This window comes from Prorops nasuta, unplaced genomic scaffold (assembly GCF_024137725.1).
Source record: "Prorops nasuta isolate Cenicafe-Biocafe unplaced genomic scaffold, Cenicafe_Pnas_1.2 PNAS00014, whole genome shotgun sequence".
NCBI classification, from domain to species: Eukaryota; Metazoa; Arthropoda; class Insecta; order Hymenoptera; family Bethylidae; genus Prorops; species Prorops nasuta.
In genome coordinates, this window is record NW_027116811.1 from 4,084,683 (window position 1) to 4,107,837 (window position 23,155).

The 23,155-nt window shown below is 41.1% G+C and overlaps 1 protein-coding gene across 1 annotated transcript; it reads left to right on the plus strand.

The window, feature by feature from the left end:
• The first annotated feature begins 537 nt into the window (after positions 1-537).
• Positions 538-1,189, plus strand: LOC136778455 (uncharacterized). Its single transcript, XM_066735289.1, has 3 exons — positions 538-666; positions 736-829; positions 924-1,189. Exons 1-3 carry the CDS (start codon positions 594-596, stop codon positions 1,027-1,029), a joined length of 273 nt encoding a protein of 90 aa, XP_066591386.1. The 5' UTR covers positions 538-593; the 3' UTR covers positions 1,030-1,189.
• Positions 1,190-23,155: the final 21,966 nt, after the last annotated feature.

Genomic DNA, 23,155 nt, shown 5'->3' on the forward strand with positions numbered 1-23,155 from the left:
AAAAACTCGTATGAGTTTGAAAAAGATTTATAAATTAAAGAATATATGTATTTATTTGATATTAATATGCTTCCATCGCATCATTAAACATAATGCAATTATATATAAAAGTTAATCAAATACGTATGGCACTGAGAGAAACTTGCAATTTATCAAATTTACGACCTGATTTATTTGTTATAATAATGTGATAGGTTTAATAATTTTTATCAGTGGAGATTTTATTGATTTGAACTTTCTCTTATAAATATGTAATCGGGGATAAGTCCATAAAATCTTGCTTAGAGAATGCTTATATATTCTTCTATGCCATTAGTCATTTCGATTTAAAATCATTTACATGTTGATTTATATACACAATTATTTTACATATCGAGGTAAACAGATTAATTATGTAAAACTATATTACGAATTATGATATAAAGGAGTAATAAAAAAATTATCATTGGTTGAGTCAGCGGCATGTGACATGCTTATCTTATTTTCCTTACGCTTGACCAAGAGAGCAGCCATTATAAATGGAACACAGAGCTCATTTTAGGGACAGTCTTGTATGTTTATTTCTTAAGTTTGATTGGTGTTTAGTCTTCAAGATGAAATTCTTCGCCTACTGCTTAGTGCTTCTTTTTGCACTTATTCAATTATCCGAACAAAAAGCCAGTTTCGGTAAGCTCCAAAGTTTTAATATTGAATTGTGTTAACATGATTTATTAATGATAACTTAATATTAAACAGTTAACTGCACTCCACGCTTCCAAGAAAACCACCCTCATACCGATACCTGCATTAAAGTAATTTGTGATAGTGAATCTAGTTTCAGTGCTGTAGCGTGAGTATATTCTTTTGTTTTAATATAATTAAAGAGAGTACAGGCAGAGTCTGTGTAGGAATAGTTAAATATATATTTACTCTGATTATAACAGATGTCCACTAGCTCATTGTCAACCTGGCAAAGAACTTGGAGCAACACCAGAAGACTTAACCAAGGTTTACCCCGAGTGCTGCAGTAGACCTATTTGTGCAGACTGAATAAAATCCTAGATAATTAATACAACAACCACTTCTTAATTGTACAATTGTGATGATATTTATAGAATCTTTTATTTTATGGACGACATGATATTTTAGCATAGTGTATAATAAACATAGATTTAACAATCAAAATGAAATACAATGACAATTTATTGTACGATATTTATTTGATAGAACCAGTAGCATCTGTTCCCTATGGCTGTACAACTTTTAGTGAAAGGATTAATATATTCAAACTTTTTCTTATAGGATTAGATAACAGCTTAGAAAATACAGTATCGATATATAGCAATAATAAGAGTGTAGAGAAGTGATCAATTTCGTTTAGCTACCTCAATTCAATAGGAAATTAGGCAACTTGTAAAGTTAGATCGATCAGAGTATGCGAATGCAAAATTTATATAACAATTAATTATATTATTAAGAATATAATTACAATTAACCAATACATTATGGAAATCTTTTGTTTAAATAAAAATGAAAACGGACATGATTGTTCAGTTAAAAAACACACCTTGAAATGGATAATTGCAAAATTACCTTTATTAAAAAATAGATATACTAATTCTATGAATAAATGTTAGTCTAAGATGTGATAGTAGTACAAAAAGTCAATAATTAAAAAGAATTTTTGAAAAGTAAGAGAAAGACTTCTTAACAGTGGTGTAAGAAAAGGAGCGACTAATTATTTAATAATTTCACTTTGAAAATCTTTTGAAAAAGGAAACACAATAATGAATATCATAAAATTTTGATTTGAAAATCCTTGATGCTTTACTCTTGATTGGCTTTCATTTAGAGTCACCGAAGCAAGAATGATAACTCAAGCATCGCTTATGCTTATAAGCCTCAGGTGTAAATTTTGCTTCAGTGAGCAATATAATACGAAGTTTTCCACTTTAGCAAATAAAGTGGAATATTTTTTTTTCCAGAACGACCACTAAAGTTAAAATTAATTTTGTTTCCTTCGCAGTAAAATTCGTTCGAATGATTCATGGATCGAAATTACATATAATTCAAGTAAGATCGAAGGATCAAATGCAATGATTATTCATTTTTTATTTTCGCCCTCCTTTTAAATAAACACTTCGCGTTCAAAGCACACTCTAATTTCTATTTTGGAACTCCAGCTGCTTTATTACGCACGATTACACAATCCCAATACGATTATAGTATAGCAATCACTCAATGGCAACAATTAATTGCGATCCTCACTTCATCAAGGCTAAACATATACTGATTACTACTGAGTGCTCGCGTTCTTACACTTGCGTTCAATGGAATATTAAACGCAGTCTATCAAAGCTGCGATTAATTGGTCACGTGGTTATTCCTTTTCAATTTTTTGAATAGTATCATGATTATAGATGCACCTGAAATTCTAAAATTATTTTGCAACAATTATTCTCTGTTCAAAATAATTTTACAACTCACCTAATTACCTACAGAATTTTAGTAGCTGTCGGTAAAGTTCTCTCATCACTTTCCATAGGTGTCCAGAGAACACCTTTCCTCTTTATTATCCTTTCTCTTTCTCCATACCATAATCCACATACCTACCTTTTGCTCTTGCTTCGTGGTACGGCCGACAGATGGCAAAACCATGCTACTTTTGCAAAATCCAGAAACAAACTGAATTAAGTAAGATAAAAAGTAATGACGTACAATTTATTTCGATAGAAAATAGAGATTATCTAATTAAACATTATTTTCAACGTAATTTTAGAATCATAAGTGCTATTCCGATTCTGTACATTTCTAAGTATACAATGGCATCCTTTGCAAATATCCATACGGTTAATTCCAATACTCTTCGGTATTGACACTGCGGTAGAAAACAGCGGAAATATATTGCGTGGGTTTTGATGAAGGAGAAGCACAAATATCGAGTAAATTAGCATTAATACGTTAGTTTTGAGCTGGAATCACTGATGGTGCTCGGCTATAAACGTTTTGAAAATCACAAGAGGTTTTACCTGGTGCGTTTTATGTTTGACGATCGCTCGAAAGCCCTATTCATGCTTTTCTGATTATTTTTTAAGTAACATTTTTTAAACCCAAAATTCGATACAGGTATTATAACCAGATTTTCCACGATCCGATTGCTGCGATTTAAATCAAACTGCAAACGAGATTCGCGCTTGCATACACATTTTATGAAAAATATTGGGTAAACTTTAAAGTATTATTGCCGTTACAAAATTTATATAGGAACGAAACTACGTTAAAGCGTAAAATTTTGTTTTATGGAATATTAATTTGTTTCGAGTGATGTGACGAAAGTGAATAGTAGGATAAGCTGGATAGCGCAGGAGATGCGAAATGGGATGATAAATCCCAGAAGAGGCGACATGATTGACGTGTTCCAAAGTTGGAAGGGAACATTGCGTATATAGACGTATATAACGCGGGAGACATAAAGCGTCAAACGCGACAGTCGGAGAGCAGATTGGCCCCAGACCCGTACGTGATCAGCCTAGGTACTCCAGTGATTTCTCTCGATACATTGGGGATGCTGAACGGGCCAAAACCGTTAAATTTCATACGTATTAGACCAATAATCTATATATATATATATAGGAATTAAGAAATGATTACAATTGAAAAACGGTGGATTGGACAATGGCATACAAAATGCAATTATATGAATAAAAATTATCCACCGAGTGCTCCTGCGGTATAAAATTACTGTCCGAAGAATCTTCTTACGTATAACGTCGCGATTAAAAAATGATATAATTTCAGAGGAATTTGCATGTAAAAATTCATGCGCGATCCACTCGAGTGCATGTAGATGCAATAATTTTTTATTATTACATATGGCGAATAGGTGGACGTTGAAAAGAAAGCAAATAGGATAAACGGTTTGCGATCTCTTTCGACTCAACGCGGCATGATGGGCCTGGCACGTGTGTCCCGTACGTGCAACGCAAGTACTGCTACGTTCTCCGACTACAAATGTATCCCAGTTCGTTTCACAGGGATGAAGTCTTCTTGAGTTCTCCAATATATAGATATAGTCCGTGCTATCTAAATTCTCAATTCAATCATTTAAAACATGAAAATCTCTTTCATTCGATCAAATCAGTAGCCCTGAATTGTTTTCGAGGAAAAATATACATAAAATGGCGAGAATGTATCCAAGTTTTAGATTTATCTTCGTTACTACGTACATTATCCTGTTTATAACGACGGAAAATCATATGGTAACATAGAGAGGAGAAAATGAGTAGTTTGGAAAGATCGAGTGAAAGAAAGGTGAAATTTCGCGTGCCACTGTAGTTTATGCGTTAGTCGTCGAGTGATTGCAATCGCGGCTATAACTGCCGTTGGAAATTGCAAAGCTTTATCATACCGGCTAAACAATGCTTGGCTCGACTGTAGCGGAGTAACGTATGACGTCACGTTCAGAGACGGTTTATCAATGGCAACGAGCGGTCATTTGGACTCTTGCGGTTGTTATCACTGAGGAGCGCGCCTCTACACAGGGACATGGACAAGTACAAAGGCAGACACACACACACACACACACAGAGCTTTCCGCCTTTACGGGGATACACGCCGTAAAGCATATGCCTTTGAGTTCCCATGAGATACATTGGGAAATTCACCCTCGGGCTTCGTGTCCCAAGCACTAGAATTCCGCGACCCTCCAAAATGTAATCTTTTAAGATACACAACGAGAGCTCTCTGCGTCTTCTGGCAATTGCCCGATTCTGTTACACCCGGAATACAGATAAGACGAGGATCAGGGGATTCGCCATATTATATTCGGACACCATGAGTTTTTAGTATTGTATTATGCCGCTGTAACCTCTTCCCAGGACTGTTACAATATCATTGTCACGATACCAGATCGTTATAAAGATTGGGTCGACGAGATCCTCTTGGAAAAAAGGAACCAGCGTCTCGTATAACCGTATATATATATATATGTAGAAGAGAACTTTTATTGGAACCTATAGTCTCGAATTAAAATATAATATTTTTTTATAAAGCAAAAAACGACCCTTTTATAGCGGTACATAGTACATTACAGGAACATTTCCAGACTATGTAAACGCTCTTAGCATATCTTGAGAAAGTTATTAGAATATTCAATGCACCGCGAATTTTCCTGAAATCTTACGTCAGCATTTTCCGTGGCTCTCTGCGAGGTACACGTGAGGACACAGCGGAGAAACAATGCTATTTTCATAAACTTTTATTGCGATCGTAAAATAGCTTTATGAAAACGATTAGACAATTGCGAGGAGTTACGGATGATCGTTGATGCTCGCGCCACGTGGAAAATTCTCGCTCGTACTCCATTCTTATCAGAGAAAAGAGAGATTCATTGATAAGAATAAATTCCAAGTATCGATTTTGCTTAACTCGTTGCTCGCGACTGGGAATTTTTCGCTTAACGGAACAATTGGTATACTTTGGCGAGTCAGAGTTTACGAAGGAGCGATAGTGGTGCGAATATAGCAGAATAGGTCGATGGAGTAGTTTTCGAGTGACGGGACTGCCTATCGATCAGGCCGAATTGCAATCGTTGCGCTAGAAGGCTATATTGCTCACCATTTTCAATTATCCAGATCCGCGAGTGACCGACCGAATTTCCTATTCGCAGCGATTCACGTATCGTCCACGGCTTGCCCGACTCGACGTAATAATGGAGCCTTGCCTTTGTACGGAAGACCGGCGCGAATTTCGCTTCTCCGTGATTTTTCCAAATTCAACTTTAATCGAAACGAGGCCCCGTTGCTTCGAATCGAGTCGCTCGACAAAAAATCTATTCCATGCATTGGATCCTAAGCGACTAAACGATATATAGCTACTTCGTAATCCCTCTGTGCGATAATAGGTGAAATAGTATCCGAGGAGAGCACGCTTCGTCGACGTGGGATACGGGACTCTCGCTTGGGAATATTTCAATTTATAAATGGTCCATCGACTTGTATATGTATATATGTATATAGGCCTGCTGCGCGTGTATCGCGCGTATAAGGGGAAATCGATAACATTTGAATGGCAGTGAGATAATGGTCGCAGTGGGCCTTGGCAAGGTTGAAAAACAGGCATTTCCTCAGGGATCTCGTTTACGCCAGGAATATTGAAAGTTGCTGCGTAATAAGCCGAGTACGAGCGCAGGCGCCACAACGAGGGATCTGTTTGTTTGTACGCAAACACGTTGTAAGAGTGTATCCTTGAGAGGCGCGCGGCAAGGGTGGAAAAAAGGGAGCCAGGAGCCGGGAGGCGGCCGTCGCAAGGGAGAGCCGATGCGACTTCTCAATTCGCCCAAGTATCCCGGTTATGCCAGCTTATACACACGGAAACGCTGAAAGTCAAACAGCCGTAAACTTACAAATGGATAGACGTGTTTGCGCGCGGACCTACTGGGAGAGGAGGAGAGCAGAGGATATCGCACGAACACAGTATATACGAATTGTATAAATTGTATCCACGCGCGGACGATTGTACGATAATAAGTTTCCTTGGGAATACGCGAAGACTTTATTCCGTTTTATATATCGGCTGCGCTGCAACGTTGCTCTATAGTCTGCAGGTTGTACGCTGTACACGTCGGGGGGAGCGATCCGTCCGTAAGTCGGCAACTCGGGAGAAGAAGCTGGCTCTCTGCTATAGAGCCCTGCTGTGCTAGCTCCCCCCGGAGAGGAGCCAGCCACGTAATATGGCCTCGGTCGCTCGGTGCATGCTTGTTCAGTGGAGCAAGTAGATACTGCCACGGCCACTGCCCAGTCCAACACGGACCAACTGAATATTTGAGCAGCTTTCCTCAAACACGACGAAGAAACGCAGAAACGACCAGTCGAATGGAGAAAAGCCACCTTTCCGAAATTCACTCTTTCATACCACGAGACTCCATCCTTCTTTCACTAATGTAATTGGATGAACATGCTCCGGTTATTCCGGGAACATCCGGAAACCTCGATCAATTCTTTTCCTGCTGGAGAACAATCTTTTCCATTTTTTTGTATGAAAAATTCAAGAAGCGTATATATATATATATATATGTAATAATAGTGTTATATTTCTTCTAGCTCGAAATGCCCGTGCATGGACGCAGCCGTACGATAAATGCAAGTTTCTTTATTAATATCGAGTCGAAGATTGCAGGTTTTATCGAGACAAGAAAAAATTTGCGACGATGAGAGTAACGCCGATGGAAGTTGGCATAGCCACAATCGACATTCTCGAAACTCTCCGTAATATCGTCTTGAAACTTATGTCGAGAAGTTTGCTGGGTCATTTCTGACTTTATGACTGAGCATTCTTGAGCTTTCGAGCGGACAGGAGAACCACCAGGATGCGAGCATTTTCACTGCGCCAGCAACTTAGTGTCCGGGTAGGAAACTTTTATTGTAAAAAATTCCACGATTGACTTTCGATGGATCGACATACGTGTCGTTTTTTTTTTAACGTACGAACATCCAGTATTTCCTTTTATGCGATTGACGCGCTTCACAAAGCTCTCCTGATTCGCTCGTCGAGGGTAAAACTTATACGCCTGTAACTTTGCAAGCTTTCAACGTGGCGAAGATATTTTCTCGTGGCTCCAAACTATATTGTACTTTAAATATAAAAGGTTACTCTTGAAACATTTTAACAGAGAGAGAGAGAGAGAGAGAGAGGGAGTTGTAATTACCAGAAGAAACACTCAAACACACGTATATATGCATGTATGCATACACATAAATAAATGTATATTCATATACATGTTTGAAGTGTTTACTTACTGCTATAGCTCTAAGCGGTATAAATGGTGAAACTATTAACACAGCAGAAGCTTGCATAAATTTGGGATTCTCAACTCTCAAGTAATGAACGATCTCATTAATCGTCCTTGCTGGGAACTGGGAAACTTTTCGACGGTATCGCAGTTCGTATGTAGCTGCAGTCATTAGTGGTTTACCGCTGTGCATTATTCGTCCGCGCCATCTTCCAAGCTGACCGCTGAAACAACTCTTTCAAGGACTTGAGCGCCAAAGTGAATAGTGATGCTACAATTTATTCCGCGGGCCGCGAATATGATAACCGTGACGAAAGAACAATAAATTCGACGATGCTGCTTTAACGCGAAAGTAAAATGCTTTAATTGCAACGTGGAGCTGTGTATAAAATAAAATCTAGCATTAACATAGATCGTAAAAATATTCACTAGACGGGGGGGCTGTTCAAAAGTAGATGGTCTCTATTCGAATGCGCTCCGCTGGAAAATAACACGACCCTCGGCAGAAGGTATTTTCTGAATATAAATTGCGGACACGCTCGTTCAAAACATTTCGTTCCTCGATTCGCTCGACCTGATTTATCTTTTTGCTTGCTTCCGTGGTCATTCCGGATAAAAGGAATTGTTGAACCGTAAGGGAAGTAAGCTACGTCAGAAAGCTTTGATTGTATCATATAAAAGCTTTCGTACACGTCGCGGACTTTTTCAATTACGCAACTTATTCCACGAAGCAAAGCCACGCGCTGAGCAATATCATAAATACCGACAATAATTTTCTGTTTCCGGGCTTCGCCTATATGTACGAAACGAGAGGACTGCACTTTTTTTGTTATCAAGCCTGCTCGTAGAATCGATGCGAATTTAAAGCACCCCTATATACGCACTTGGATCAATCATATCTGTCGAATTTCATAAGTGTTTAATTACAATTGCCACAAAATTGTAGGCGCTGTAATTATAACAATAATGAAGAACAATTTGCATGGCAAAGAGAATTCGTTATGAATCGCCACTGAAAATCTCGTCGTGTTCGACGGTGATTGCATGCTACGTCGCACTTTACAGTATTATTATGTGCTATATATATATATATATATATATACAATATTCGACAGAAAACAGACGCTTCAATTACGTATCTGTGACGTATTTGATTCGTAGCGTGTACAAAATGCAATTTTATCGACTAAAGAGTACAAAAACTTTTTATTTTTCTCAAAGATTGTATTAACGTAGAGAAGATTTGGATTAAGCTGTAATTGTTGTTAAATGGACTTGGAATATAATAAAGCGGGAAGTCTGGAGAAAGATAAGCAGCTGGCTGGTTTATAGAGACATGGGCACTAAGCTGTTATATATCGGTTTGTGTGCAGCGAGCTTGTGTTGGAGTTTTTCTTTAGAAAAGATATTGTGGAAGGGTCGCCGAGTCTCTTATCAGCGGTTTATGCGAGGTGGCGGGTTCCTGGCGATTTCTATGCGAGCCACTATCGGCCCATAGCTGGTATTCGACTTCATGTCCTAGATACAGCTCGCTCTTGTCCACTTATCCAGCTACAAGAGTATTGCCCACACTATATAAAGCCCAGCTTATTTCTCTCTCGACCTAACGTCGAGTAATACGTACGTTGCAGACTATATACGGTATATATAAAAATAATTTATTCCAAGATCAGTTTTTCACAACCACAAAAATTTGTCAATCCAATTCGAAGCATCTAAAATCTCACGTATAAGTGCAAAGATTAAAAAGTTTTCTCACATTTGGATGAGTGATTAGAAAATTCCAACAGGTTTAAATAATTAAACTATATCGATGCAAAGCAAAATGGACAGAGGGGATTCGTTTGGTGGGGGTGTATACTAGATGAGAGCGAAGAACCTTTTGTTGCAGGAAACTTACGAGCGAGCATGGAACGATATGAGGGCGAAATATCCAATGGGCAGTATATTATTAACGGACCGAATACTTTTGCTGGGCGCCCTAGCCCCTAGGGAGTCAGTTCGGATGAGAGAGCAATCGAACCGGTATCGAGCGTTTGCTGCGATGGCCTCCTGCATCGAGTGAAGTAGGCCGTAAATTTCGCGACCTTATTCAGCCTGACGCTGGCTGGAGCATCGACGTCGAGACATGGAATAGGACACCCGTTCCCTTTCGTGAAACGTTTTCTCTCGCTCCTTTGTCTTGTATCGTCTTTCTGCCTTGGCCCAGCAAGATCACTGGCGCGCAAAAGGACGAGAATGCGAACTCGGTCGAGCGAATAAACTAAATGCGGTCCTGATTACCCTTTACCTTATCCTTTCTCTCTCTCTCTCTCTCTCGGAGTACACCTCATATTTCCCTCCCCCGTGCATCAGGCTTCTCTGGATGTTTGCATATTATCGTTTCGAGTGAATTTATCAAACCTATACATATATGCATTTGCATATATATATATATATATATATATACTGGATGGAGTCCCGATAAAATAATTATTAATTGAAACGTAAGGAGTTAATGGTCCACAAGAGGAATTATTACCTATTGAAATTACAGTTTAGATAAGGAAGGTGACGCTAAATGCTTGGACCAGTGCATAATCGATTTCTTAACGGGTCTCGTATACGTGTATGTGTAGTATATATATATATATATATATATGTATACATAACGTATACGTTATAGAGTGCACGGTAGGATTTAATCGCGTAAGTATCTTAATCGGTGCAGTCGGCACGCAGACAAATAGTGGCCACAGGCTATTGGCGAGCGGGCTTGCGGCAAAGCTCTGGTATAACTCAGGCCACCTGATAGTTTCATTACTCCAGTAAATTCGCCGCCCGTGGCGAGAGACCCTTATACGTCGTGGTGCAAGAAAGAGGAAGAAAGATGGAAAGTTTGCCGAGGGAGAATATAGAAAGCAAGAGGGAGGGGGGGGGGGGGAGGCTAAGCTTGTACAAGCCGCGTGTTCAGTGCGGTCCATCGTTCGTTCTCTATGTACCCGAATCGTTTACCATCTAAACTATGCACGAAATAACTTGGTACGAATTTACTCTGCAGGTATTTACCAACGTATTATACATAGGCACTATATATTGTACTTTCCATGGGGCCTACCGACGTACGAACTTTAATAAATTCAAAAATTCATTCTCTTTGGGGGGTTGATAGTGCTCTTTGTATACACGTTTGCGCGCGTGATGCATAATCTAGGCGAAAAACTGTAATCATGCTTTTAAATGCCAGGAGCATTCTTGAAGGTATAAAGTTTGCGCATCCGACGGATTAATTCGGTCGGGCGTTTTCCAGGATCAGGACACACGTGTTGCATAACGTGCTAGAGCGAGAGGCGGAGTTATGTAGAAATAATGTTTAGGGGAAGGTTCGTTTGATGTGGCAGCGCGCAGGCTGCCTCCGAACCCTCGCAATTTCAGAAAATCGCTAAAAACTTTGAGTGCCTCGGGCAGTATTTTACTTAGTACCGAATCTGCGGAGATGGGTGTTTTTAACACATCCAGAGAGACCGGAGTGTGGAAACATTGCAGGAATTCAGTTGGGAAGCGCGGGATAGGCGGAATATACGTAGGTATACATACATACACTGTGGAGGGAAATTTATGGAAATACGAGTGTCCCGGTTTATTTTTATACTAGGAGGCCTCCTTTTATACCCTACACACGCATGACCCTTTCGACAACCGGCAGACTGGCCGCTTTCCATCGGGAAATATTTCGCCTTTTGATGCTCCAAGGCACTCGGTACCAGTTCGCCTATATATATATATACCACTGCATGGAATGGCATTACCGGAATGGAGCCATACGAAAATACAAGACCGTCCCGCTTCGCTTTACATTTCCACGTTCCTGTTTATACCACCTGTATGATCTCAAAGTGATGTCAAAGTGGCCTCAATCGCTACTCACCTGTCCAATGAAACGCTATGGGAGTTGTATTAATAATTCTACCTATATATGTATATGTATAGCTCGAGATCCAAATAGAGCAGAAAGTAATTTAATCATTTTAGAGGATCCCAATGTGCACGCTGGCTGCGGCTATTGGCAAAACCTTTCCCGAATTTCTTCCTCGGTTTATATATCGCAATCGGCAGGGCCATTCGTAAATATGCTGCAGACCCGATGAAAAAGCCGACGATAAACATTCCTAGTCGCGCGTTCCTCTCCAGTTTTCTCCACTTCCTCCACTCCCACCTGAAAATTCGCCTCTTCCCCTTTCCCCAAATTCCATCCACTCGCGCGATGCTCGACTATAAAATTAACGAGAAAGATTTTCTCGATATCCAAATTTTGCCCAGTGGGATAGATAAAAGTTTGTTTCCGTATGAACCGGAAGTCGTAACTTGCGCTTTAACCTTATAAAGCAGCTGCGCAGTATTTCATAAAGATTTTAATGAAAGCACGTAATAAACGTCTATGAAATGCTTCTGGCTACCCTCGGTGCCAACGAGATTTATTTTATGGCTCTACTTTTCGACAACGACATTAAATTCATTACTGCTGGTGCTTGAGATCGCGCGTACGCTCGCGACTCGGGACATTTTGCCCGCATTATTACTGAAATTTTCTGCAATTCCAAATTGCCGGCAATATGACATCGCGTCAGGTTCATTTCGCGGCATTAAGGACTCCAGCCGAGGATTCGGGGAGGGGGGGGGGCTTATGTCGCGTATAACTCGGCGACTTGTAAAAAAACAAAAGAGATTTAATCAGTGTATTTAAGGAGAGGCCTAATGCGAAAAAAGAAAGACAGCTGCAGGAGTAGGGTAGGAGGGGGGGGGGGTGAGGCTTAATTTACCATGCAAACTTGATGGAGCGCAGTAAAGTTAAAGATGCGAGCAGCCGTCTTTGGGCCGTTCTACCGAAAAATTGCAGGGCAACTATTACGTTGTAAAACATTATGCAAACGTACACGTGGTATAAAATAACGTATAATGTATATTTCATCGTTGTCTTGACGTGCAAAGAATTTTTGAGACAGGGGAGTCCGGAATTATTCAGGGAACTTTTGAACAAGCCTGTGGCACGGCCGACACATTGCTACGTAACCGAAACCATAATGCTAATCAAAACTAACTTCCGACGTAATCAAAGTTCTAGCACGGTAAGTTGGCAGCTGTGACAACGTATATAACTCTTCAGCAAGAAACTGGAAACGTCTACGACTCGTAGCCACCCACGACTTTGGGCACAAATTATTATTCCATTCATTACCTATTCCTATCGTATTAGTAATACCTCCGCCGAATGTGAACTCGACGCCTAGCAATCGTACAAAACTTCATCCCCCTGTCACTTCCGCACCGATGCTTAAAAGCCGCTCTCTGTCGAAAAACCTCGTCATCCCCTCGGATCCCCGTAAATTCGCACCTCTTTCCGCTTAAATTGATTAAACTCACTCTGACTCGTAAACTAAGCTAAGTAAGCCAAATGGAAAAATATAATAAAGTGAGCAAACGAGGCTGAAATATATATGTTAGAGTAAATCCAGATAACGTGAAAATGGTGAAAGCATAGTTTTCAAGAGAAACTCTAATTCTCTTAGTGTTCTATCACGCTCGTTCCCAAACTTTTTACTTAGACATCGGCCGAAGAATAATAAAAACCTCTCCTAAAAAAAACTCCGGCAATCAGAACGTCATGGCGTAAATGTAAGTCTAACTCTTGTCTTAAAAATTCAAAGCGCAGTTGAAAGGTCAAATAGAAGGAGAAAGGCCACGGAAGTAGTTTAGTTAGTTTTCAGAGATCCACTTCAATAGCGAGAAACGAATGGAAAATGTACTGGAGCAAATGCTTCTTCTAAACTGCTAGATTATGATTAAAAAACTTTAAAAATTGCTCGAGAATCTTCCTCCAAACGATGTTTTATCACGAGTGTTATCCGCAAAGTCTTTTCTGCTTTCGTTAAATCTTGTCGAAATAAGAAGGTATTACCAGGTATATGAGAGAAAGAAAGTAATAAGAGGAGAGAGAGAGAGAGAGAGAGAGAGCAAATTTGGTGCCGAGGCCAACGGTATCGGAATAACAATAAGCACGATCCTTTGTTGAAAATTTCAGTATAGGATATCCTTAGACTTCCGATAGAGTGGAACTATCGGGTTCTGTATGGGGTGCTTCGCGTTTTGTCTGGCTGCGAGACCAGTGCGATGCCTGGGCAGGAAGAGGATGGAGCAGCGTGCTGTCGATTCCTGGAGATACTGCTCACACTAGTACTCGATGAAAAATATTTTCTTTCTCGGCAAAGCTATTCTCGCATATTAAATTAAACCCACACTGAATAAATTAATTAAAAATTTTATCTCCTTTAAAAACTATTCTCTCTCTCTCCTGATGGAAATCTAAGATCGCTATACGATGGTGGTTCCATCTCGCTAGAAGCCTCTAACACGAATCGAATGTCCACACACCTATATAGTCCTCTCGTTTGAATATTACACATTCACAATGACGCTCGCACACGAATGCACGAGATTCAATAGTTTGAGGAATTCCCTCCTCTCAAAATCAACATGCTGTTCCATCCGCCTTCAGGCATCATTGTACGAGACAGCACCCTTTTCTCCGTGACCTTGTCGGTTCCCCCTTTCCGACGTTACCCAACTCTCTCTCTCTCTCTCTCTCTCTCTCTCTCTCTCTATATATATATATATATATATATATACAGTTCACCTTTCACTCTGCGGAGCAGAGCAGAACAGCCCCTCCTGCGCGTGCGAGTTTGCTCACGTACTTCAGTAGCCCTATTACCCCGATTTCTTTGCTTCCCGGCGCTGCGATACATCATCCAAGTGGCTTTCCACCATTTCGTATACGTCCCTCCGTACCTTTCCCGCGTTACATTTCCCTCGATCACCATGGACCTTTTCCGAACATTCTTGCCCACGCACATTTGCGCCATTCTAAACGCAAAACCTCGTGTCTTGGCTTCGCAGCTCGTCTCTCTCACGTAGCTGCTCTCACATATATCACGCACCTCCCTGCCTATCCCGAAACAACGAGGCATTCTGGATCTCGTGCGTGTCCCGTGAAATGAGAAAAAAGACGAATTTTTCCCTCTACCGGGTATATCGAAATACCGAGCAATTCGTTACGAGAGAGAAAAACAAGATTCTTATGGGGCATCTTCGCCACTGAGCGTTCTGGCATTTAGAATATGGGAGGGGGAGAGGGGGGGGGGTCATCTCGCTGTACATGTGGATGGAAACCGCGACGATAAAGGTTAACCTCCCTCGCGCGAAGAGACATTTTTAAGTCCCATGCATTTTCTTCGTTCCCAGTCGAATTCGCGCTCAGGCAGATCCGACTGATTTATTTCGCACGCTTATGACGGAGGAGAAAAAAATTCCACCCATAACATAAACGTTAAAAATAATTTATCATTTAGGTTTTATATCGGCTCATAAAGATTTTTACCGAGGGCGAACATATTCAATCCATATAAAATATTTTCATAGTTTATAAATATTTCCATTTCGGATGGTAATGTTTCTTATCTTCCCCCGTGGTAATTAACTGAACGCGACACGCATTATATGAAACTCCAAGCTGGTTGCCCCTACCGGGCGATATTTTTACAGAGACCGTGCAATAAATTTTAAATATTACCATCGTACGCTCGAACTTTTCCTGTGTTTAATGGTTTTATTACCTCTGCCTCAAATTTGTTCTGCATATTGCAGAAATTCCATGCTAACTGCATCCACTGTAAAGTTCATTATCTCGAGTAAAAAAACAAAAAAAGGAAAAAAAGAAGAGTATAAAACAGTAGCCAGAAAGGAACCAATTATTTCACCGATAAACAATTTATTCCCACAACGATAGAATATTGAGTGTCGACTGAGTTTTAACCAGCAAAAAATATTCGAGCCTTCGACTTCATTTCGCCATCATTAATAAAAAGGCTCAATTACATTTGCCTCGCATTGTTGCAATAAACTTTCGCCCTGTAATATTTCGTTCCCTTTGAAATGGGTAGATTTCTGATACCAGTGTTAATCGCCGTACTCGAAATTCATGTACAGTTTCCGGCGAGCAGTATCTTGTGGTAGATTCCCTGGAGATTGTGGTCTGGTCCACAGATGGAGTTGGGAGTTGCGGCTCTCCCTTCGGAACTGCCATTAGAGCAGCAATGCAGTCTAAAGTTATTAGTATGCGCATTGAGTTTTTCTAAAGATTCGTGATCTCATGATTTTTTAATGTAATGGCTACCATCTACCCTAATAGCACCATTAATCCGATAATAATATAGTACAATATCCTTAAATATTACACTCCGAGTTAAAGCCCCTCCGCGGGTTTCTAGATTAATCCTTCCTCCAAACACACTGTTTTAAAGTCAACGTTAACATAAAAAAAAAGAAATTATAACAACGCTTGTGTAAATATTAATCGAATAACATTTGTTACACTTTGTACCGTTAGCGTTACATATATATATATATATATATATATATAAGTAGGTGGGTGAATATTGCGATAAATAAAATTATTCATGGAAGCGAATGTCAATTTTGTTACATTATACGAATAACGATCAACGAGTGGAGTCGATAGTATCGGCCGCGATGGGAACAAAATTGGGATGCTCGTCAAAGAGTTATTACCCCATTATATTAAAGGTAGAGAATGTTCGAATACAAACGTTTGATCCATGAAATATGCAGCAATGTCATATCACTTCGGCGGTTACGTGGAAAGTAATTTAGTTAAACCACCCCATATACGCGATAAAACGATTCTCCCCTGTACCCATGTGGCATGTGTCATTCGCATGGAGATGCAGGTCTTCTAAATTTTATAACGTCCACGTCACGTGTGTATATGTATTGGAGGGGCTTACTCGATAGATGACAATTTCGTTAAAACTGAAAGCACGCACGCGGCACAATAGCTACGTATGTACGCGGTACGTGAATCTGGTCAAAGGTTCTCGAAAAAGTGTACACCGTGTTCAAAAAGTTGTATAAAGAAAGAATTTCGCGTCTTGGACCGACTATTTTCAATACTCGTTAAAAGGGTGAATTTGTAGGATTTAACAGAGCACTCAACGATCAGCGTTTACCGCGCTTTCGAAAGCTCGAACGTTGCTGAAGCATTTAAGGAGTAATCATTCGCTTTTCGATTTCACTTACGAAGGAGTAGATTGTACAAGGAACAAGGCCATCCGTGGCAGCGTGCTGGTTGTGGTGGTGGATACGGCAATTTCGACCCTCCAGTAGACGTAAAGAAGTGTTAGCCCCACAAGCAATGTTGCTCACGGTCCAATACATCTTATCGACTTTGCTTCGTATCCCATCTACGTGGGAAGATTCTCTTCTCGTTCTTTCTCCTATCTCGCTCGCTTTCCATCTGTCCCACTCGCAACCTCGCCACTGGCCTATCCCTCTTCCTCCTTCCTCCCAGCTGAGATTATTTTTGTCTACGGCTTTAAATCTTCGCTCGGTACTTTCAAATAAAGTTTACGGTAGCGCCGGAGTTGATTTATATCAAGAAAGAGGTAACTAGCGTGCGCGCGTGGCCCGAGGAGTAAGAAGAAGAGAGAGAGAGAGAGAGAGAGAGAGAGAGGGAATAGAAGAAGAGTAGGAGGAGGAGGAGGAGGAGGAGGGGGGGGGGGAGGAAGCTGCTGGAGGAAAAGCAGACCGAGAAAGCCCAAGCGAAATAGCTGTGGCATTCTGTCTTTGAATTGAAGCTACACCCAACCTGACCTACGTGTGCTCTCTGCAGATTTCACCGAGCGATATTAGCCGCGGTGAAGTTAGCCCTGTTTCAAGAAACTTTCCACCCACCCCCCTTTCCCTATACTCGTTCCCATTCGACCGTTGACAATATTCGCTTCTCGCTTACATTCCAACATTCTCAAACTACATCCTATTATAGATATAATTTAACCTCTAATTTCAACACTGCTTTTTCCTATGTCCTACGTATATATATATATATATACTTCAGAAATTATTCATCATCTTTTATTTCAACCTTCGTGTATCTTCTTCGTTAAAATATTGTCCCTGCCAACATCAACGCTGGATATTCTTTATGCTCGGAGATTTTTAAATCACTCTAGATTTTTCCGAAGGTTGTATCGTTATACGCGGAATATAAATTTGTTTTTCGGTAAATATGGATGAGACTGATGGCTATATGCGAAATGTAAAAATATGTAAAATTTGTGGATACGCGCTTTAATTTCAACGCGTCCTGCACAAGAATCGTCTGATTTATGAAGAAGACGAAATTCCATGGTGATTGAATTGAGGATTTCTGTGTCATTGGTTTAGTCTTTTTTCTCACCATTGTTTCTATATATGTGTGTGTGTGTGTGTGTGTGTGTGTGTTTTGAAAGGTATCGAGGAATACGATTTATCATTATTGTGTGTACGGAGTACGTGAGAAAATAAGAGATAGGAACGACGTGTTTTGGAGAATGGTTGGAATCACAGAGGACCGAGGTGCTTCGAGTTGTCTTTTGTGAAAATTGTGGTGCATAGAGAGGTACGAATGTACCAGACTATCGCGACGCACAACAATGTTTACCTCAGCAGTGCCGCAAATCGAGCACCGACTTAGCTCGTCAGCTAAATTGGCTTCCATTTAGGTTCTCGCGTCTCTTCTTACCTCTTGGCTCGAGCGAACCATGAATCTTGCTTAGCACTCTGGCGACGACTTAGCTGCAAGGCCTTATCGCAGGATATACATCATGAAACAACGGAAATACCTACCGGTATTCCGGCTAGTATACTGTAAACCATTATGTCAATGACCGAGCTGGAGCCTGCATCTCGACGATTCATCCCAAATGTTCATTAAGCCTTCGAACGAGATCGATGCTTTCGAGCGTTCTCCATTTTTGTTGTTAGAACCTATATATACGTATATGCAGCTCCCAACGTCATCGCCCTTGATTGAATTTTTCGAGAGCCTCCTGTGGTATTTGACCAACCGCGAGAAATAAGAACAGAGTGCTCTGAATTAATTATTGGGCCAACCACGTGGCTTCCTGCACACGCTTAATGTCCGAATAGCGTGCTGGAACAATGAAAGAAATCCAAGGTGCACCCTAGTTCGAGCTTGTACACCACTTATACCTGCAGGCTTACTCGTGAGAAATCGGGGCTATCATGGAAACGATCTTATCGCAAAAACTCACATTCCGTTATTATACAATAGTCGTGACAAATTTGCAGATTTCCTGAAAAAAGTATATTACACACGGTATCTTTCGGTATATTTACATTAATTTCAGAATCAGATAAGGGTTTAATTTAAATTTGCCAGTGTCCGTAACCAAAGGCGGTTATCCTTTATTTTCATTAAATAAAGTATCTACCCTTTTAAAACACTTTCGTTATTAGGAAAATTTCCAAGTATTCACTGTGCTCTCCGGTACCAGCTATATTCTATATATTAAATAAGAGCAGTGGAGGTAGCGGTGTTTTTAAGGAATTTTCTATTTTCAATATATTATCCGCATCGAGCAGTGTTTTCACAGCATAGAAACAAACTTTTCACTCACAAGTTGCTTAATTCGGTTGGGCCAGCACCTTGCATGGACCACGTATAACTTGCTCGGATCGAACTTCTCGTTTACGGGTTTCGCCCTTTAATGCTAATAAGAAGTTTTCCTTTATTCCCTGCTGCTAAAATAACACACGTTATATATATATAGAGAACGAAGCTATAATGGATTCTCGGGAAGCAGCAGCGAGGCAGGGGCCTAATAGCCCGATTAATTAGTAGATATATTCCTAGGGAAAAGCGTTGATCGCACTATGTAATATATAGAATAGGTATATCTCGGACAAAGTATTTAAATCTGCAGCTATAAATCATACGTGACTAGAAACTTGAGCGGATCTTGCCATGCTTATCCGAGGCAACATTTTTACCGGCAAGGGTGGAAGTTTTCGGCAAAGTTGCGTCTTCCACTTTTGAATAAAGCGGCTTTATCGCGTCACCAAGAATAGACAAGATATTTATGAAGAAGTCTTTAACTTTTCTCCCGCAAGTCTTTTTGCCAGTCGACTTGCGCAGCTCTCGGGCCAGCAGAAAGAAGTTCCAGTTACGAACAAATCGTGCCAGGAATAATTCGCAATGTTTGCCGTTAAACAGAGCCAGCGCACTCGGCTGTATGGTATCTTTTTAATAAAGTGCTTTCTTATAATGGCCCGAACGTCGAGGCAATATTAAGCTCGAGAGAAGGGAAGAGCGAATGAGTCTTTGGCTCGTTGCAATTCCGGGCGCCATACACGTCCACCTCGCTTCCACACTAACCTCTGACCTAGTATCCGCTTCCGGTCCCGCTAACGGAAGTGCATTGGCGTTTCCCTATTGCTTCCCGAGGAACGTGCGAAATACTCCGGCAAACCATCGACGTTCTCGGGACACTTTGGAATCCCAACGTGTGGTCCTCTAGCATGCCCCCCCCCCCCTCCCCCTCTTACCCAGGAAACACCTAGTATCGGTGGATTCACGAAAACGCCGCGATATCCCGGAAAAGCCCTCTTGAAACATAGGTCTGCGTTGTTCCTACAAGTATGCGCGCATAAACGCCACAAGTTTTCTTATTTATGGCCTCTGGCCAGCACCGTAAGTTAGCCGCAACTACTTTTCGTAGATGTATTTATTTGTTGCTGCGCCCTGCACCAGCACATGCATGCATATATATATATATATATGCGCTAAATGGAACGAGAACTCGCAGCTCTCGCTGGAATGATTATTTACAGAGCGTTCTGACGTTCCCTGCAGTTTTGCCCCTCTGCCACCCCTCCATAAATAAACGTGGCGATATCAAACCTGACGTTTTCCCTCGTGCTGGCGAGAACCGATGAAATTCCAGGTTTATAGTCCATCTAGCACATCATTAGCAGTCGGAGCTTCTTCCTCGTTTTACACACTTCTTTTATCAACCCTGCGAAGCTAGGAACTCTGCGGCAAAAGCGTATATATATATATATGTGTGTATATAGCGAGATACGCGGGAAAATCTCTTACGCGTTGTATCATTATTATTATTACAAGCCGACAGTACGTATAATTCCAAGAATTCGGGATAAAATATTCACGGCGTGTGTTAACGCACGATAAAATTATTAGAAGATTTTGCAGAATGTTAGGTGGCTGATAAGGGAAGATAAGAAAGGTTTTGGTATAATGCAGTTCATGGCTATTAAGCTCGGAATAAGTCTCGTGATATGCTCGAGTGGGAAAAGGAGAAGAAGTTAAGGATGTAATCGCTGTTTAGTCAGCTCACTAGCTGGATTATCCGCTCTTTATCGCGTTATCCGCCGTGCGGAGACCCCGTCACGTTTTCGCAACCATTTTCTCGCCAGGAGCCAGAAGGAAAACTCGCGAAAATTCCCGTTATTCGTTAGTCGCGGGCAAATGAAATTTTACTCTCGTATATAGCCTAGCAAGTGCTTCTGTATTACCCAAATGGCAAGGTCGATCGGAGCAATAGCGACGTTTTACAGGTTTGTTTAGCGTGTAGATTTAACGCGAGTGTGTAGCGTAGTTGCACGAGCATCGAACCGCATCGGTGATCAAATTTAGCGGTGAGCGCGCGGCTGGTTTGTGGAATGGCGAGGAGAAGCTCGTAAAACGACATTTGAACGGCGTTTGGATCATCGGGGGGGGGGGGGGGGGGGTAGAGAGTTTGCTCTTTGCACAACGTACGTTCGGCGGTTCAATAATAACATGTTTATCGAACGATGATGCGACTATTAGGCGAAGCGCGGGCTTCGGATAATTATGCGCCGACCTATCAGAACGGAAGCACGGCTCGGTTAACATCATAGATATCGATGAAGCGTGTACCTCCCGCCATGAAGGATCTGGGCCACCCAATTACACGCTCATCTACGAGTCAGGATCTACGAGACGTACAAATTGATCTCTATATAGGATACGTATATATATATATATATATATAGGAAGTGTAGCGCGACTGTCGACAGGATTTATGTCTATAATGATTAGCTTTATCGAAAAGAACAGTCTCGCTAATGACGTATATAATTAAACTCGACCATGGAAATTTGGTGAAAGACTCGTCGTTTAAAGAAACGCCAGGATTTGAGCTTCGGGAAAGAATCTTGCTCTCCTTTTATCTATATATATGTATATTTCTCTTTTGTATAAAAATGATAAAGAAAGTAACGAGAAAACTAGGATCTTCAGTCACGAAACAATCAATCGTCATTTATTTTCATTGTCAACGATTCGTCCTTCTCAATCCTCGTTAAAATTTTTCCAATACTCCGAGAGTTCTTTTCAAATGTCACATTAGGAAATGACGGATGGATCCGATAGAGGCATCGAGTTTCGAGCTTGAAACTTTAATTGAACGTGTCTTGAAAAGAAAGCAGTGGGAATTGTATTATGATAACACGATTGGGGCACGGTTCGCGTCTACAAACAACGGCAAATGAACCCTTGAGGGGGTTGGCTCGATTGTTTTCTCGAATAATAATAACGCTTGGGTTGAGTGTGGAGCGTCGAGGGAGGGGGAGGGGGGGGTTGAAAGTTGTTTCTTTTTTTTGCAAATTAACATATCGAACGAGCGAGGGCGACGAAGAAGTTTGGGGGTGGTTGAATGGCATCGGAGTAGTGGTAGCAATGCAAATCGGTGTTTATCAGCAACCGGCACTCGGGGCCGAGCAAATGTGCCTACGACGGAATGGCTAGTGCGGCTCCGGGTACACAACCGTCTTGCCAGCTCGGTACCTACGTGCTTGGTTAATTTATATCGTCTGATGCTCCGTTTGTAATCCGGAACCCTCGTCAGTGAGCACAACCTCTGGCTTCTACAGAGATCTGGGGACAGGACTGTTAGTCAGTCGTTGATTCAGAAGCAGTTTATTTGCTAACTGTGTCAGAGCAGGCTTCTGGGATTAATTCAACGTATTTACCATAAATAATTGTACAAAGAGCGAATTTCACGCCGCGGGGAGTGAATATCAGATGCGTCTGTTAAATGCCCGCTCCTCCGCGTTAAACAGTCCAACTTTACTGTTTGATGTCTCTGGAGAAACGATGAGAAATTATTATCGCTTTATCCAAATCCACCACGCGTTCCTGCCATATATGTGCGTATCCTTTCCCTTAAATTACCTAATCTCCGTTTCGGCTGCCACGTGTACGCTAAGACGAATACCCCACCCACCCCCCTAGCCCCTACTCACTGCTAGTCCTCCACTAACTAGACTGGATTGTTGGAAATTCGAAATGCGAATTCGAAGGACCCTCCTGAAAAGCAAATAATTCGCGCATCAGACAAGTCTGATAATGACGTTATTTTTAAGTGCTTAATGGAAGTTTGAAATGTGACATTATCGAGAAGAGGTGGGATCGTGCATATTTTGCATATCAAAGAAACACTTTGCTCG